We start from the raw sequence: 12,391 nt of genomic DNA on the forward strand, positions 1-12,391 counted from the left end.
TTGCCTCCTAAGTGTGAAGGGGACTGAGAAGAACCTCCGCGCAAGCGTAGAAAGAACTACTCGGCCCATAGAGATAGGAAAAAAGTCCATTGTGCGCCTGCTTCAAGGAGTTGCGCGTGCGCTAAAGTTCCTCGCTTCCAGGTTGGCTTCGCAAGTCGCGACTCTGACCGCTTTCCACCTCCCTTTCCCTAGTCTGCCTGTCCTTACGCCTGCGCAATTCGGTCCATTCGGCTACCTCTTGCTCGGACGGCGCATGCGCAGAAACGCGGTCCTAGCCTTTCAGGCGCTCGCTTCGGCCTCGTTTCTCTCCTGGTGCGCCTGCGCAGTTGGCGCTGCCTGGTTGGTGGTGCTGTCTGGAGCCCGGTGGGAGGGGGGAGTCGGGGGTGGGGGGGGGAAGAGGAGGAGGAGGAGGAGGAGGGATGCGGACGGGGGAAGATGGCGGCGGCGTCGTCGAACAACCCGCGGAAATTCAGCGAGAAGATTGCGCTGCACAACCAGAAGCAGGCCGAGGAGACGGCGGCCTTCGAGGAGGTCATGAAAGACCTCAGCCTGACGCGTGCCCACCGGGTGAGGAGGACCCGACGGAGGAGGGGAAGGATGGAGAGCGGGAGGGACCGATGGACTGACGCGCTGTCCGAGTCCCCTCAGAAAGGGGGGGATGCATCGAAATCCGCCCCTCTTCACCGTGGGGCTTAGGCAGGGGGCCGCTTTTAAAAGTCCATTTCGGAAGGGCAGGTTGAGGGGAGTCGAGGGGCACCCTCTTTTTCCTTTTCCCCGATAAAAGAGGAGGTGTTTAAAAGCCACCCCCTCAATTTGGGGTGAGGGAAGGGGATTAAAAGATTGTTAAGCGCGGCGCGGGAGACGCCAGATTGGCATCCTTTTCCCCTCACCGAGTGGGTGTGGGGGAGAGAACGGATGGGCAGCCCGTCATTTCAAGTTGAGGGGGGGGCAATTGAGGGGGGAGTAGACGCCCCCTGATCAGGGATGGAGCTGGGAATCAAAGCAAAAAAAGCCCCCGGTAAAAAAAAAAAAAAAAAAGAATCCCGTTAATGTTGTGATCATTACCCTTTACATTAATGGCTTATGTTATTTGCGAGGGGCCTTAGTATTTGTGATCAGAAAGGCAGGATGTTATTTAATACGTGTAGAAATGCTGGATGCATTCTTTCCCCTTGAAAAATAAATTGGAATGAAAAGCCCTTTCCGTGCTTTGGGTGAGAGATGGAGTGCAAAGATGGATAAACTAAAGAAAGGAGGTCAAGGGGGATGAAATGACCCACCTGTGCTCTTCTTTTGGCACAAGGAAGGGAATTATGCCTTCCCAACCTATCATGGAGTTATTAAAAGAGGGGGAAAGGATAGATAGATAGATTGGAAGAAGAGTGAGTCAGGAGAAGGAATTTTAATTCCTTTCTACTTCAGGTGAGGGATACTGGGTTAATAAAAGGTAAGAATAGGAGTGGGGGAGCATGGGAACGGAGTTAACCTCTCCAAAACAGAAGGGAATCATAACACTTTTGTCTTTCTTTTATTAAATATTAGGGGAATAAGAGAGAATGAGTGAATTTTGATAAAAGAGGTCATAATGACTACTCTTTCCTCAAGGGATGGGGAAATTATTATTTTTAATATCTAACCATGTAGCAGGACTGTATTACTATTATTCTTTACATCGTTCCTATTACCTACTCCTATTGGTATTTTATGACCATCACTTTGTTGGTTGTATCTTATGATTTATGATTGCATCTCATGATTTATCACTTTGTTGCTTGTATGTATGCTGAGAGCTTATGCACTGGAGACAAATTCCTTGTGTCCAATCACACTTGGCCAATAAAGAATATTCTATATAATGGCAAATATGGGGAGGAGGCTAGCAGTGCCTATATTTTTGGGCAGATATTCCCCTGCTCAGTGTATAGATAAAAATAATGATTTATAAATATTCTTTATAAGTATATAAGGAAATTGTAGAGGAAATCCCCTCCATATGTATGGGAAGGAAATAATAACTCTTCCCAATTTATAGACAGGGAATTGAAGAGTCTTGCGTTTATTGGGAAGAGTGTTTAATTAAAACATTCAAGAAGTGTGGTAATTACACCTCATCTTGTTATGTTTATAATGAGGAGTGAGGCTCCCATTCTTTTATTTGTATATAAGAAAGGACAGTATTGAGGGATGAGCAATATTGTGTCTTTGGAAAAGGGGAGAAAATTAATTAGCCCTTAATTTATGCATAAGGGAATCAATTCATTCTCCCTATGTGTATTTAGGAGCAAATTAAGAAAAGGGGTTAAAAATCTTTTCTTTGATAAAAAATGAGTGTGAAAATGAGGGAAATGCAAAATTAGAAAATGCTTACATCTAATTTACATGGTTGTGTGTGAATTGTTGAAAGGGTGACTTCTACCCATCTTTGCTTTTAGGTGGTATATATTTTCCTGTAGGATATTGTGAGGGCATTGTGAGAAGAAGCTCTATTTGTTTAAGCAATTGCTTAATGTTAGATGAGCGGGGAAAATTACAAAGAATTACAATCTATAGTCTGGGATACAGTATTCATTCGTTTAAGGAAACAGCTATCCAGTCTTTAAGAATCTGTTACTTGGTTTTATAGTGTGGGTCAGTGTGATCAGGTATCACAATATACTTAATGAAGTATGGATTATCAAGATGCTGCTGTTTTATCAGGGAGAATCATTCTTTTCTATTTTAGAATGCAATTACCGGTAATGCTCTCCTGCTTGGGTGGAGTATCTGGATTTGAACAAACAGGGAAAATATCTTTCCTTTGTATTCTATCTATCTCTGGGTAGAAATATATGAGATCAAGGATATTTAATATCCACTTGCTCTTGCTGAAAAAGAAGACATTGGAGAAAATAATTTTATTTCCCATCCTTGCAATGTTGTGTAATTGTGAATATTAAAGAGTTCAAGATAGTGCTTATATCATTTTAGTGCATAATAGCTATGTGAGAAAGAGCACTTTAAACAGTTGATTCCTTGGGAATTGATTTGGATATTAGCTTGTGTAGATTGTTTTGTAACTAGGAGTTTGCAATGCGTGTTGTAGCTGTCTATATTAGTAATAACATGTTACTAGAACTTTAAATTGTAGTACGCAGCTCTTTTCTGAAGTCACTAATCTTTCAGTGAGCAAGATTGGCTTTGTATTGAAATTAAGTTATTAACTAAGGGGGAATATTACATTTTCTAAATGAAATATCAATAGAATGATCAGCTATCATCTTCTAAGAAATGACTTTAAGGATGGGAGAATGGCTATTGCAATGCAGTTAGACGATTATAAATGTCATAAATAGAAATATTACAGTGGAGTAAAATGAACATCCCTCCTTAAAAATGCTGGTTGTCATCTATAAAATTCTATAAGGCCTATTGACTTGGGAGACTGCCTGTTTCCCATACGATGTGCCCAACCATTTTGTTCTTACAGTGTTGGCATACTCCATAACCAGTTTTGTCTATTGGGACTCCAGAATCACACATTGCAGTACCTTTACATTCTCCCAGACATCTGAATGGCCTCCAGAAGAGAAGATCTGGTTCCTCACACAGCTAGGGAGAGTGAACACCTTTTCACTCCATCTGGTCTGTCCTTTTTATCTTTTACTGATTTTATTGTAATGTCTTTATTTCTTTGTTGTAAGCTGCCCAGAGTCATTGAGATTTGGGTGGCAGATAAGTTTAATAAATGCTTATTTTAAAAATGCAACTTTGTTTATTCAATTTCTATAATCAGTCACCCATCTCAGCCAAGTGAGTGAATGGCTTACAATTCTAAAACTGTAAAACAGTTAAAACAATAAAAAAACAATAAAAATGTCCAAATAATAAATACAGCAGCCAAGGTGGTTTAGCCCAGGGCTTTTCAACCAGTGGTACGGGTACCACCTGTGGTACATTGGCACCTGGCAGGTGGTACGCGACCATCCTAGAAAAGTGGTAGTGGGGAAGGGGAATGAGCTGAACTGGTGGCAGCACCGCACAAGCCTGACCGAGAGATGGCTGGAGCTGCAGGGCTGTCAGGGCTCAGCGGAAGCGCCAGGATCAGTGCCGCTTTCTGGCTGATCGGGGCTTCTTTGGGGCTGTCAGGGCTCAGTGGAAGTGCCAGGATCAGCACCAGGCTCCAAGTGGAGCTTGGCGCTGATCCTGGCGCTTCTGCTGAGCCCAGAAGAAGCGCCGATCAGCTGGAATGTTGCAGCATCTCCAGGGTCTTTTGATTTACATTCAGATGCTTGGCAACTGATTCATATTTATAATGGTCACAGTGTCCCAGGGTCATGTGAAGTGACCAAAACCTGCTGCAACTACCCAGCAGACGGGGGGGGGGATAAAAACCAAACACCCCCCCACCCCACCCCCTCTGCCAATCCTCAACAGAAATGCTCACAACAATGAAAACCTTGGACAGGAGGAAGAGCGCTGCTGGGTGGGCAGGCAGGTGTCTTGCTTGGCTGTGGCTTGGGGGAACTTTTTTCAGTGCCATTGTAACTTTGAACAGTCACTAAGTGAACTGTTGTAAGTCGAGGACTACCTGTACTTTATCACTTTTTTCCTTTTTTTTTTTTTTTTTTTTTGGTCATCAAGTTTTTGACACCTTGCTAGGCGACTGGTGGTACTTGGATGTTGCCATATCCTAAAAGTGGTACAATGGGTGAAAAGGTTGAAAAGCCCTGGTTTAGCCAACTAACAACAAAGGCAAGGAATGGGGCCCTTAACTCTTTTGGAACTCCTGGTTCAGGAACAAGTTTTTAAAGCTTTATAAAAGAAAATCAAGTAAGACCCATGATAAGGAATTCCAGTTATGTCCCATAGCATCTGATGAGAGATGAATAAATAATTTATCTAGCTACACAGGGTCAGCTATTTGAACCAGTCTGGACTCTTCATTTCTTGTTATCTTCACACTGGTGTTCATTGTTTCAGAAGAACAGATGAAGTTGATATGGAGAATTAAACAGGACGTGCTGTGGGGTGTGGAGACATTTATTGGGCTAAATTAATGGTAGTGGTTTACAGAGGGCTGATGAAAATGGTGTAGTTCTGTGCCTCTGCTGTTTAAAGTGCCCTTTTCCTTTGAGTTCTTAATGTCATTGACAACATTGTTAAATCAGTGTGCTACTTACTATTATTGCATTTGGCAAATCAGTAAGATTTGTGAGGGTTTCTCATCCCGCCACCCCAATTCTTAAGCAAACTTTTCTGATTGTCTTGTATATTGAATAAATTCAGACATGGAATTGTAGCATCCATGGCAAATGCAGCGCAGATACTCTACTGCAGGACTTTTCAACCTTTTCACCCATTGTACCATTTTTAGGATATGGCAACATCCGAGTACCACCAGTCGCCTAGCAAGGTGTCAAAAACTTGACCAAAAAGGAAAAAAGTGATAAAGTACAGGTAATCCTGGACTTACAACAGTTCGCTTAGTGACTGTTCGAAGTTACAATGGCACTGAAAAAAGTGCCCCCCCAAGACACAGCCGACCAAGACACCTACCTGCCTGCCCAGCAGCGCTCTTCCTCCCATCCGAAGTTTTCATTGTTGTGAGCATTTCTGTTGAGGATTGGCAGTGGGGTGGGGCGGGGGTGTTTGGTTTTTATCCCCCCCCCCCGTCTGCTGGGTGGTTGCAGCAGGTTTTGGTCATTTCACATGACTCTGAGACACCGTGACCATCATAAATATGAATCAGTTGCCAAGCATCTGAATGTAAATCACAAGACCCTGGAGATGCTGCAACATTCCAGCTGATCGGCGCTTCTGGGCTTAGCAGAAGCGCCAGGATCAGTGCTGCTTTCCAGCTGATTGGTGCTTCAGGGCTCAGCAGAAGCACCAGGATCAGCGCCAAGCTCCACCTGGAGCCTGGCGCTGATCCTGGCACTTCCACTGAGCCCTGACAGCCTTGAAGAAACGCCAATCAGCTGGAAAGCGGCACTGATCCTGCCGCTTCCGCTGAGTCCTGACAGACCTGCAGCTCCAGCCATCTCTTGCTCAGGCTTGTGCGGTGCTGCTACCAGTTCAGCTCATTCCCCTCCCCCACTACCACTTTTCTAGGATGGTCGCGTACCACCTGCCAGGTGCCAATGTACCACAGGTGGTACCCATACCACTGGTTGAAAAGCCCTGCTCTACTGTAATAGTCTTGTAATATCTTAATTGTCATCCAGTGCTTGAAAATACATTTTCCTCCAGCTCCTCCTAGACCCTTGTGGTTATTGCAAAAAAAAAAAAAAAAGTAGCTACGAATTACACAGTGATTATTAAAGCTGTGAGTCTGGCTTTATACTTAACCTGGAATGACTTTAAATGGTTTTTTGAAAACCAAATTTATTTCTTAAATTTTATGGAGCCTTGTTTTTTCACTATCATTCCTTTCTCTGCATTATTTTGTGCTTCATGTCCATTAGTGTGTTTGTGTACTTTTTCTGAGGATCTAAGATAGCCAAGTAATAAATGATTACATTTATTATTCGTTTTCCAATGGATATTATAAATGGCTCCGCCAGGATTCAGCTGCTTGCTAATATTGTTAATGGTACTTTTTGATAGCTCATTATTGGCAATAGTTTAACTGATCTGCTAATTTGGTTTTTGCTTCTGTTCTGGAAGATCTTCAGAAGAATTTATCCCTTCCATGACCGATCAACTCCATGCTTCCTTCAATAAAATTCCTTATCCTCTGCCTTATGATTGAAGCACCCTAATATACAATTATTTTTATTAGAATGGAAAAGGTGGTGGTGGGAGAACAATACCTTTTCAAACTCTGCTGCTGCTGCAGTGCTATGTTCCTTTTTATCTGTATCCCTTGAGTGGCACCTAAGGGGATGCAAATCCCTCTCCTTTCAAAAGCTCTGAAATTTTGGTTGGGAATCGTTTGGGCAACTGATTCATATGTTTTCATGACAGAAAAACAATGTATACTGCATAGAGCTTTATTTTATGCAATATTTTAAAGATGTCTGCTTGAAGCAGTTGGAACCAATTCTTTTTATTATCATATTTGTTTACCGTACTTTCCGGCATATAAGACGACTTTCGCAAGTGTTAAAATCGGCACCGAAGTCAGGGGTCGTCTTATACGCCGAGTCATCTTATATGCCAGAAATTATGGTAGTTTCCGACATATAAGACGACTTTCTAGGCATGTGACTTGGCGCCGAAGATGGGGGTCGTCTTATACGCCGGATCGCCTTATACGCTGGAATATACAGTATTTATTATTGCAAAAAAATAATTATATCACCCATTTGTAAATCTCTGGTAAGTGTGCAACAATAAAAATAATATATAGGAAATAATAAAACCGTATACAATAAAACTATATTGTGGTTCATCAATATAGCTTATGCGTCAAAATCTTATTTGGAAAGAAAGGTTTAGCATCATCATAAATGCCAAAAGGAGAAGGAGCCAGGCATACTTTGATGTTTCAACACTTCTCATGAATTGAGATTTCTCCAGGCTTTTTTTTAAATTTAAAATTGGTCCTTTTTCCATCCATCTTTATAAAAATTAAATAGCATGTCCCAAATGGCCAACTAAGCACAAAGGAACAGTCCAGTATCCATTTGTATATTTTTTCATGAATACCACCAGTTATGAATCTCTGAGCCAAGAAAGAGTAGGCTATTTATGTTGTCACCAAGAGTCAAACACAAGGAAGTTTTTACAGTTGATTTCAAGCATTCAGCGTTTTGCAATAAAGATGCACCAGCAATGGCATTCTGCATTTTGTTGAATCCTGTCAAAGAATCGATGAATTAAAAAATACAACATATTTTTAAAATATCAGTACTTTTAAAAATTACACGAACAAATAAAGGTTGTGTTCTTGGGCACAAGTGTAGCAATTATATTGTACAAAATTAAAGATATTTTTTTTAAAAAATGTGTGGGTGAATGCTGCCTAAATAGGTGTAAAATACTGTATATTCTAACTGCAAAAAAAAGAAAAAAGAAAAGAAAACCCTCTTCAAATTGTGACATTAATGGGAAAAAACCTAGTTTTTTTCTTTCCCTTTTTCCTTAGTTCTGGTTAGGGTGGAATGCATAGTTTATCCAATTGTCACAGACACTCTTTGGGGTAGTTTAGGCTAATAAGTGTCTCAAGCCTGCTTCATGTGCTTCTTAATTAATGATTCAGTTTTGGTCCACATAGAATTAGCCTTACTCCTTATTGTTGACTGGATTTTGAATCTAGCCATTGAGTGATCATCTGGTGAATTTGATTGGGCTATGGTGCCATATAGTCAGTCAAATGGGCTATGTGCTGATGGGATTGATGGCAAACCTACATGACTGTTGTGTCAGAAACTGGAGCTCTTATTTTCCTTGCATTGGGAGTTTTGTTGCTTGTCAACTCTGCACAATAAGGCTTTTGCCTTGCTTTAACTTCAAGCGTGTTTAAGTAAAATATTGCTAGTTAGAACAGAAGGTGCTTTAGGACATTATCCCCATTCATGTCCTGCCAACTAATTGTTTCTTCATGACTGAACAGAGAGCACAACCATTCACGTGGTTACTTTGCCAATTGTAGTGTATCCTCTCATCTTCCTGGTAGGAAAATATATTGTAAACAGTCAGCAGAGCTTCACAAAGAGAGTGTCAAAAAAGCCAGTGAAAGAAAGAAAACATGTTTTGCAGGGGAAAAAGTGTTCAGAATATACATCACATGCGCACCTGGTTCATCTTGGCATGGATTCAGAGGGTTTCATGGACATGATTTTTATTTTCTCTACTCAGTAATATTCAAGAGAATTGGTTTGTTGGAAGCGTCTTCAGCTTAGTGCTAAGTACAGGTTTGAACGCCTGAATTCAGTCTCCAAATGATTAGGTGACAAATTATGAGAAAGACTTTTACTTTAATGCTTGAATTGTTAATTCTAATGGGGTTTTGAATTTAAAATGAACTTGGTAAAAGAGAGGTTCCTGTGTTGTTCTTTGTGTCTTTAGTGTGGGTGGGTTAAGAAGTTAAAAGTTGCTTGATATTGAGCACCCAGATAATATATATCAGAAGCCAGTTTCCGGCTGCATTAGTGTCAAGCTTTTTAGCTCACAGCCAATCTACTCACGGGTTGTCTGGAGGAAAATAGGCAGGAGCATTATGTGTGCTGCTTTGAGTTGTACAAAGTAAAGGTGGGTTATTTATTACCTGTTCACAACAGTGTGAAATCACAGCTGCCAGTTATTTACTGGTGTTGGCCTTCATATGCAGCAGGTTCTTCCCAATAACCTGGGAAAGGGGTCCTCAACCCTGGTCCATGGACTGGTACCGGGCCATAGCATGCCAGCAACCGGTCCGCACAAAGAAGCAAAGCCCCATCCGTGGGATGCAGGCAGCACACAAAAGCACACATTCTCTGGTCCGTGGAAAACCTTTCTCCACGGAACCGGTCCCTGGTGTCCAAAAGGTTGGTGACCTCTGACCTAGGATGTCCTAATGTATCAAAGTAGTGTATGTGCAGATTCAAGCAGTGTGGCCTTTTGTCACTAAGAGATGGAAATTTTGTCAGCGTGCAGATTTTCTAAGTGCTAGTAAAGATTTTTTGATGTGGCACCTGGTATGCCAATAACCACTGGGACCACCATGGCAGGTTTATGTCATAATCTTTCAATTTTGATTTTACTTTGTAATCTTTTTCAACTCTTTGTTTTCTACTATCCCCTGCTTTCTTCTGTTCAATCACAGTTAAACATAGTTAAGACTGTATCAGTTTATGTTTGGAAATACCACAGTATTTTAACCTGCTCATTTTCAACTACTTTTTCACCTCTATATTCCCACCAATATTTTATTGATAATTTTTACAAATGTTTCAGTGAATCATTTTGGCAACTATGTTATGTTGTTGTTTATAATCAGTTTGTGCTACCTTCTTGCATGATCTGACCATATAATCTAGTGTTTCTCCTGCCTCTTTCCACAATCTGCAATTTGGATCATTTCATGTTTTTTTGGTTCTGGTCTAGATTGCATCAGTTTAAATAGGTTGCTCTTGCACAGCCAAAATCAAGCCTTCAGTTTTCTTTTTTTTTAATGTTTAATGTTCCAGTTATAAGGCATTGCCAGGTTTTATTTTTATCCAGTTTCCCCTCATTTTTTTGTAGAAATTGACCATGCAATGCTTTTCCTTGCCAGCATTCTGTTTGCATTTTTATTACCGTATATGCCGGCGTATTAGGCGACCCGGCGTATAAGACGACCCCCGTCTTTATAGCCGAGCCGCATTCCTAGAACGTCGTCTTATATGCCGGAAACTACCAGTATTTCCGGCGTATAAGACGACCCCCGTCTTTGGCGCCGATTTCAGCGCTCGCGGAAGTCATCTTATACGCCGGCATTTACGGTACATTATTTTGATATTCACTTCTTGTTGCCTGCACATTCAGTAAATTCCAGTTTTAACTTGCATCGATGCTTGTTCTTGGCTGCCTTTTACATAATCAACCAATGCACGCTTTTCTTGACAGTTTGTTTGACCTGAAGAAGACCTCCTCCTCCATTTCTGTTGGGTAGGTATAATCAATATCACTGCAGGGATATAATTTATAGTTAATTCATTGCCTTCCTTTTTTTCAGTCCAGACTGTCTAATTCAGCTTGTATCCAGTTAATAATTCCAGCTGTGTATTGTATCACAGGTATGCACAGGTAAAAAATAACTGAATGGTGGAAACACCACCAAAACCATCAATACCTGTGCATACCTTTTCTCACTTGTTGTATGCATTGTTTACTGATCACATTTTTTACCTGTCCATGCTTGAGGTTATCCAACTGTAAAATGCTCAGATACTTTTAGGCTTGATCCTGATGGCTCCTGATGGTTTGGGCATTCAGTATTTAAATTCCATTACTGTTTGTAATGCTCCTAAATCATGCTACTGTAGCACATTACTCTGGGCCAAATTCCATTGCTATATCTATGCTAAAAAATTCTAAGGTTTTTGTCAATGACTGGATTTCAGTTTCTGGTTTTCCATAAAGCTTCAGATCACTCATATAAAGCAGATATGAGATTTAGTGGTATTTTTTGCTGTTTGATAACCAAGACTTGTTTTCGTCAAAATCACTGAAAGTGAGATCACAGCAAAGACAAATAATAAGGGTGGTCATGAATCAACCTGGAAGATGCCTCTCCTAATGTTAAAAAAACCATATTTTTTTCATCTACAACCACCAAGTTTGTCTTCCACTGATTCATTATTTTTTTCTATTAACACTGTAAAGTTTTTACTGACACCAGTTGTTTCCAAACATTTTATGATCCAGTTGTGTATAATGAATCAAATACCTTTTTATAATCAATCCATACCTTATGTATGTTTTTCACCTTTTGCGATTGTTTAAAACCATTTTATCAATCAATGGTTTATCTTTTGTACCTATGGTTTTCATTAATTTCCTTTCTGTTCTACTGGGAGAATGTTATTTTTTTCTAAATAATCTTGGATGTTGTCTGATATTATGCCAATAAGTAATTTAAATAGTGTAGGCAAGTATGTTATTGGCTGGTAGTTTCCTGTGTTGTCCCTTTCTTTATCTTTTGGAATCAGATAAATGTTATCTGTTATTAGCCAGTCGCTGATATATGCAATAGTTCATGCAGCTATAACTGTATGTAAGCTAATCAGATATTTGAGCCAAAAGCCACGTGATTGATTATTTCCAGGCAATGTCCAGTTTTGAATCCTTTTAACTTGATTTTTAACCATTTCTGTTATTAGTTCTTCCATTTGACTTTTACTAAATTCATGTTGAATTTTTTTTATCCATCCAGCAATTTTGTTGCAGGTTTTTTGAGTCTCCCATAAATCTTTCCAAAACTGTACTGTTCCCTTTTTGTTTTGTTTTCCATTTTCAGAATTTTTATTGCCATTTATACTTTGGTAAAATCATCCCTGGTCTCATTGAAATAGCTGATTTTGCTTAAATTGGATGATTTGTGCTTCATAATGCTGTTGTCATTTGCTGTTGTATGATTTCCAAAGTTGCTTCAAATTTTCTGCTGCTAAGCCAGTATTTTTTATTAGGCTTGATCTTTGCATTCTTCAATGTTTTGCTTTATCGTGTTTTTTAAATTATTCACATCTGATCTTAATACCTTAATCTTGACTCCCAATCTGATCTTCCACTTTGCAATTGAACATGATTTTAATTTTGGATTTCTAATGTCATCATCCAGTTCTTCTGTAACCATCACCACTGGTGTACTGAGGCAGTGATTGTTCTGTTTGATAGACATTATTTTAACTACTGCGTATGCCTAATTCACATCCTTCATAAAATGGTGGGTCTTTTTTTGATATTATGTTTAAGATTGGCTCTCTTTGTCTTTCTATTGGTACTGCTC

General features: G+C 40.1%; 1 protein-coding gene across 6 annotated transcripts in view; it reads left to right on the forward strand.

Moving 5' to 3' along the window:
- Positions 1–422: 422 nt before the first annotated feature.
- Positions 423–12,391, forward strand: part of CRTC1 (CREB regulated transcription coactivator 1) — a 92,377-nt gene continuing 80,408 nt past the window's right edge. For all 6 annotated transcript variants that reach the window (XM_039320787.1, XM_039320864.1, XM_039320949.1 and 3 more), the window contains exon 1: positions 423–567. In XM_039320787.1, the coding sequence (XP_039176721.1) occupies positions 436–567 (132 nt within the window). In that variant the 5' untranslated portion in view covers positions 423–435. The remainder of the gene's footprint in view (positions 568–12,391) is intronic.

The sequence above is a fragment of the Crotalus tigris genome, unplaced genomic scaffold (assembly GCF_016545835.1).
Source record: "Crotalus tigris isolate CLP2741 ecotype Arizona unplaced genomic scaffold, ASM1654583v1 scf7180000017543.2237141, whole genome shotgun sequence".
NCBI classification, from domain to species: Eukaryota; Metazoa; Chordata; class Lepidosauria; order Squamata; family Viperidae; genus Crotalus; species Crotalus tigris.